We start from the raw sequence: 7,098 nt of genomic DNA, 5'->3' as shown, positions 1-7,098 counted from the left end.
ATACATACATACATACATACATACATACATACATACATAACATACATACATACATACATACATACATACATACATACATACATACATACATACATACATACATACATACATACATACATACATACATACATACATACATACATACATACATACATACATACATACATACATACATACATACATACGGACAGACAGACAGAAAGACATATATACATACTTAAAATAAACAATCATTGATTAAATACAATTCATTGTTATTCTATGATAATGAGCTACTCTATCGTATGTGTTCTAAAATAGTTTCCGGAGCACAATTTTTTTTAAAATGAAAAATATGCATACTGGCAGCAGTGTTTTACTATTCTAAAGCACAATTTTATGCACGTCTGAACACTGTTCAACGTGACTGCGACCTTAACATCTTTGAATGAGTTAGTTGGTCACGAATAACCCTTTGAAGTAATTTAATTGATATGTTGCGATGTCAACGAACGAAGCCAAATATATCCGTCATAAGCAGTTTGCAAAGGTATGTTGTCGCGGCTGTCTGATGAACAAATCTGATCGGAGGAAATTTCAACAACTCTGTGTGCGAAGATAGCGTCATTCATAATCTGCTGCCTGACACCACAGCATACCTGTGGCTTAACTATCCGGTTCCCATGACAACGAACAGCGTTGAATTACGACATACGAAAGTGATTACAGCCTACAAAGTGACAGCTGCCTTGGCATCCCTTTCTGTAATGGAATATTCCACTTTTGGAGAGCATTTCTTCACAGAAGTGCTTCGGGTCGTCCTCGTGGAAAGTAATCGGGTCCTGCAGTATCTAGTGTACATCCTTTGAGGTATCGCCTCGCAGTGGAGAGATATCGTCACCATAGGCCAGTCGTACCGAAGACTGAAAGTCAGAAAAGACGAACAAAAGTGACGAACGAGAAGAAAGCTCTTCTGTCTTATACACCAAAGATCACAACTAATACCAGAATGCTGCCAACCTATGCTTTTCTGATAGCTTTAGCCGCGATGGGTAAGGTACGTCAAAATCCCCTTTTGCTTAGACAGCGATTATCGGCTTAAGTCATTCAAACATGATTTTGGAGATTTAGACATAGTCAAACAGAGGCGCTTATCTTAAACGGCAATATTTGGTTTCACTGCTTTTATTCTTTCCAGACGAATACCTGTAATACACAGACTTTCAAACACTAAATTAATCTCACAGTCACGTAGAAGCATGATTTAGAACACGCTTCATTTAAAGTTACCGTACTGGGTATCAGTCAAACTTGTGCATTCACAGTTGATTTTGCCTACTTGGCCAGCTCTTTCAGCAGAAATGCGTACATTTAGCAGAAATGCCCTATATAGCGGAATATATATATATATATATATATATATATATATATATATATATATATATATATATATATATATATATATATATAGTATATATCATTATACTATTATCAGAAGAATTCATAATTCAATTTCAAAGGCATTCATGATTTTAGGACACGAATGTTCGGTCCTGAAATTATTGTTAGTTTAGTTTTGCAGCTTACCACATCTTACTTGCGGAATTGAACATAATATATCGGGTAAACTACAGCATTGGCTATCATGATGGTATTGTCACATTTGAAATTATTTTGATATGCAAATCATTGACGGATAAATCCTCTCCGTACTCGAAATATAAGATAATGTTGCTTCGTATGTAGATGGCGTTTTTCTATATGACTGTGATGTATTAGTTAGGATGGTACAATATTTCATGTGACTTCTCTGGAAATACATTTCCGGGCAATAAGTCAATAGACAGCTGCCAACATCTCTAAGAATATTCATTGCCCGTTGATTTTGCATAGTCTAAATACATTAATTGACCACTTTTTCTATTTTCAACCTTAATACGCGATTGGAATTTTACATAGATGTTTTATTATTTCATTCTATGAGAAAAACGCGATATGCGTTTTGCCTACGAGTTTTCCAGACTATTAATTTCCGATACGTTATTCGATAGCATTTCCTTGCGCTAAGTGCTCGAAACTAAATGTCGTACAAAATTGGCTGAACTCTTCGAAAACGACCAACGGCGAACAATTTGGATAGTTGACATTTATGCAGACATTGTACTTTCTGTTAGACTGTTTTTATTTAACGTCCATACCGCCGAAATGTATAAGAAGTTTTCTAAGTAAAAGTCCCCTTACTTCTCTCTGTGTCAACTTTGCTCAATCTGTTCAAAAAGCTGATAGACAAAAAAGTCCTAACAGGGTAATAAGAGGGGAAAACAGGAATGAGAAAACCAAAGGTTTATTGCGGGAAATTTGTCTTGTTAGTCCACAGTTGATAAAGTCTGGCTACACTCTTTCGCATATAGATCGTAAATTAAATGTGTTCGAGCATTGCATTCAATGTAATTGTATACGATCATTCGTAATCGATAAGTGGAATATTTTTATCTTGCTGCAAGTCACGACCAGCTGGCAGATGTATTGTCTTTTCAAAATGAATTATATCGAGTCCTTGTTGTTTCTTCTGAATACGCTTAGTTTATTAACTTGTTTATTCATTATGTATTTTGTTTAGCGACAGACCTGTATCGAGAGACACACCCTTCCATCCGTCCGTCCGTCCATCCATCCATCCATCTATCCATCCATCCATCCATCCATCCATCCATCCATCCATCCATCCATCCATACATACATACATACATACATACATACATACATACATACATACATACATACATACATACATACATACATACATACATACATACATACATACATACATACATACATACATACATACATACATACATACATACATACATACATACATACATACATACATACATACATACATACATACATACATACATACATACATACATACATACATACATACATACATACATACATACACATACATACATACATACATACATACATACATACATACATACATACATACATACATACATACATACATACATACATACATACATACATACATACATACATACATACATACATACATACATACATACATACATACATACATATAGATCAAGATATAGAAATATAATGATAAGAATAGCAGTAACGTGTTATAAATAACACTATTGAGATTGTGACGATGAAATTAGATAACATTTGGATTCATTTTTCACAAAGGTTCTTGCATCACTTTCATACCAACAATATGTGGGCTGTCTACATTTATAAATTAGTTGAGCAATCACAGATGTTTTTCCACATTAACTAAATTTGTTTAAAGTTGGTACACCAAATAGGATTTTATTGATTTTCGGATCATCGGTTGTGTATAAGACAGAGGAATATCTTTTCAACTCGACGGCTTCCTCAACCCTTGGCATATCCATATTATTGATGTCACACCTGGGAGTGGTTTTAATGACTGAAGACAGATGAATAGACTTAACATCAAAGCTCACCTCGAATTTGATTAAAAGGGATCTCAATGTCATCGTCTAAATTGATGACGACATCCTATTTTCCAGTAAAGCATATGTTTTATTATGCAATTTCCCCGCAAAGTAAGATTTATGGATCTTTTTTTTGAAGCAACAGCTTGCAAAGACAAGACGGAATCTGCTTGAATGCGCCGTCATACATCTTTCAATTTTGAGAATCAAAGTCAAGTGTTAGGCCATCAATGTCTATATCATGCAGAGGAAATATTTGACGAGCTTTCTAGCTTCATAGTTTTACATGCCAAACAATGTATCTTTGAGCTAAAAGACCATAAATTACTATGAGTTATTTTTGTCCCCACTGTTTTTATCTTCTATTCAAGTCGAATAAATTTAATTTTACGCTTTGCCAGTTCGGTGAGCGAGAAAGCCATTATAAAAGAATACGCAGCTTGCCGCACTACATAGGCAACATTTTTCCCGGTGATACATTGCGAAAGACAAAATTGTCAGTAAGAAAGAGGAATATTCATTAAAAAATTAACATATGTACGTAAGGTTTTTTCGACAAGTAGGAGGGACTGGAAGATAAGTATTAATTATGGATTGATTCGCAAACAGAAGATAGAGTAGGTGTTTGGTGTCAGACGGATAGACACATATAACAGACACAGACACATACTCACACAGGCAAGCATGCCAAGCCTTAATTTCGATCCACTTTTGTTGAGAGCAATGGGAATTAACGTCCATATGTCTTCCTTAATCGACCTGGCCTTACTGTCGTTTGTAAGGACCATCCCGAGTTGTAATATTGCAAGTTATTTATTTTTCTTTAAGATTACTTCATTCTAAAGTTGAGTATTTGAAGCCTTGAGGCAATGCCCTACGGGCAAATATTGCAGACGGGTGAGTAATTAAATACAACGGACGGTTTGACGTGCTTTAATACATATATGAGTAAGTCAGGCATTTTTATATACGGACCTGTCGCCCACATTTAATGGAGTATCATTTCCCCAGTGGACAAATGCCATAAATATAGACCGAATCATTGTGCTATGAGCAGATTCAGTAACACTGGACAATATTCGGCTACCCTGCATCTCAGATGCCCATTCGGTATGTTAATTCACAATTATCCCGTGGAAACATTCTGTGGGATATTGGTATTTCTGAGAATAGGGTATGAACTCCTTTACTATCTAGACACTATCAGTACTTCCACACGCGCCGCTGATGGGAAACGCGTTGACGATCGCGAACATACGACTGTCAGGCGCCCGTCTTACATTTAACGATCGAGTCAAACTTTAACTCATACACCTTTTCTAAGCTCTGAGGTATGAAGAGACTGTCATTTAATCACGTGCCTCTTCGCCAGCACACTCTTTTCAGACGTTGGCATCTGGCACGATGTACCGTGACATACCTTGAATCGTTACAGTGAACGTTTTACGTGTACTGTGCATTAATTTACCCCAAGCATAAATAATGTCTGTCTGTTCGAGACAAAATAACGTGCCTAGAGCATTTCCGTATTTTACATGAGACTCATATATATCCCTGTTTTTCTTTCGTGTATCTCACCGGTGATCACTATGATTAATTTAGTTCTTGCGATAAAGTTCATTTTCATTGCAAGGGGGAAGTCGTTCCCTTAGACACACGCCCCCTTCCTACCATCTCTGCTCAAGTTCACTGCAAACAACATGAAAGGGTCCGCAAATTGATTACATATTGTATAAGAACATCATTTGAACCTGTTTTATCTCGAGTACCGCTGAATCTGTCTTTAATCAAATTAAGTTGCAATATAATTCCGAATGTCAACATTCCAAAGGAAACAAAAGTATAAATACAAGCAATGATTAAATCACAGACTTTTCTCCTGGACTACAAATACTCTTTGTTCTTGACTTATCGAAAAAAATAATATGCAATTTCACTTTATCTTTTAAGAGTTACAGATAGACCTATATTAATTTGCTTTGCTATAAAATTAAGAATATCAAAGTATCCAAAAAAGGCAACGAAACAACTAGCGATATACTCAAGGATAGCCCTTTCTCGTTGATTATAAATACCTGACATAGCATGCATACGTAATTAAGCGCAATAAAACCTAACAAAAAATACCGAAATTTTGCGGAGAGGACTACTGTTTATGATCTTTTTTATATGTATCTCGGTTCGTACATTCCACGTTTTCTCAGTTGGGCGCCAGTCAACCACGCTTCTCGTTATGGACTAGGACATATTGAGTGTCGCCGTGATTGAGAACGTAAAATCTTTTGGAGGTCGGTTGCCGCCTCGTAAAACACTCGTTGTGTGTTTTTCACATCACGTTCTCGCTGTTGACTTCTGCTACATCGTTAAAACCCGAATAAACACTTTTAAGTGCTCTTGATAATGATATACAAGACTTGTATACGTGTATTGCCCAACGGCTAATAAAGGACCCGTACCTTCAATAATTGGATCTGTTGTCAATTATTACTTACTTTAATCTTTATCAGGTATCACTTGTTATTATTAAAAATGTTATTATTTTCAGAACACAGTTTCTTGTTGATTCTCCACGTTCCGCGATTAAAAGAATAGCGATACATGATATGCTGATAGAGATATCTCAAAAATACTTTGAAATGGTGACCCAGCAATCTCAGCTGGTTTTATCAAGTCTTATAGCATATAGTTGTAAGTCCGTAAGTCCCGGATGTAATGACTTTTGAAAATATAAATGATCTCATGATATACGGTAACAACTCTACGCTACATCCCCTTTTCAAAACGTGATGGTAAAATTATAAGTAAGACACAAATATTAAATTCTAGCACGTCAAAATGGAACCATCCTTCTGTCGTGAAATATGATTTAAAGTGAAAATATCGAAACATTGTGTATTACAGCTTGAAAACGAATGCATTATTGTTAATGTAATATCGACATAGCAACTCTTAGCATGCAAGGTAACTTTATCCGTATGTATCCGTATGTCTGTATGTATATATATATATATATATATATTATATATATATTATATATATATATATATATATATATATATATTTATTTATTTATTTATTTATTTATTATTTATTTATTTATTTATTTATTTATTTATTTATTTATTTATTTATTTGAGAGTAGAAATTTTTATATTGTCATTAAGATTTTTACTTCCTGCACTCATGCTATTTTTCTAGTTGCAATGTTATCTGGATTTTGACGCCCAATACGCTATAGATAGTCATATCCGTTAATGAAAATCAATCTGCATTTCAAGATATTATTTGAAGTAATAAAATACTAAAATTAAATTCTGAACAATGTGCATTTGACTGGGTCTAATTTTGATCATATCCATTTATGATGACGACACTAACATCTTCATATTGCCATTTGTATCCTAGGTGTGATGAGGTATGAAACTATGCAAATAATATTTGCTTATTTTAGGTAACATTTCGATGCCACTATTGATATCTGTCAATCAATGCGACCAACTGTCATGTTGATGTTGAATCCCTTGGTTTATATGGTTATAATTGGTAACCTAAGGAGTAGAATTGCTCACCAGGACGCCAATAAAAGAATTGCACTTTAGTCACGTTTGAAGTAGAATCTGGGAAATGTTTTCGA

At 34.8% G+C, this 7,098-nt stretch overlaps 1 protein-coding gene across 1 annotated transcript in view; it reads left to right on the top strand.

Moving 5' to 3' along the window:
* The first annotated feature begins 774 nt into the window (after nt 1–774).
* The window catches only part of LOC139121906 (adhesion G protein-coupled receptor L2-like), a 95,378-nt gene continuing 89,054 nt past the window's right edge, over nt 775–7,098 (top strand). Inside the window, exon 1 of the mRNA XM_070687211.1 lies at nt 775–1,036. Within this exon, the coding sequence (XP_070543312.1) occupies nt 989–1,036 (48 nt within the window). The 5' untranslated portion in view covers nt 775–988. The remainder of the gene's footprint in view (nt 1,037–7,098) is intronic.

This window comes from Ptychodera flava, chromosome 2 (assembly GCF_041260155.1).
Source record: "Ptychodera flava strain L36383 chromosome 2, AS_Pfla_20210202, whole genome shotgun sequence".
Lineage (NCBI taxonomy): Eukaryota > Metazoa > Hemichordata > Enteropneusta > Ptychoderidae > Ptychodera > Ptychodera flava.
Note: the sequence above shows the minus strand (reverse complement) of the source record. Positions and strands in the feature narration are given on the sequence as shown.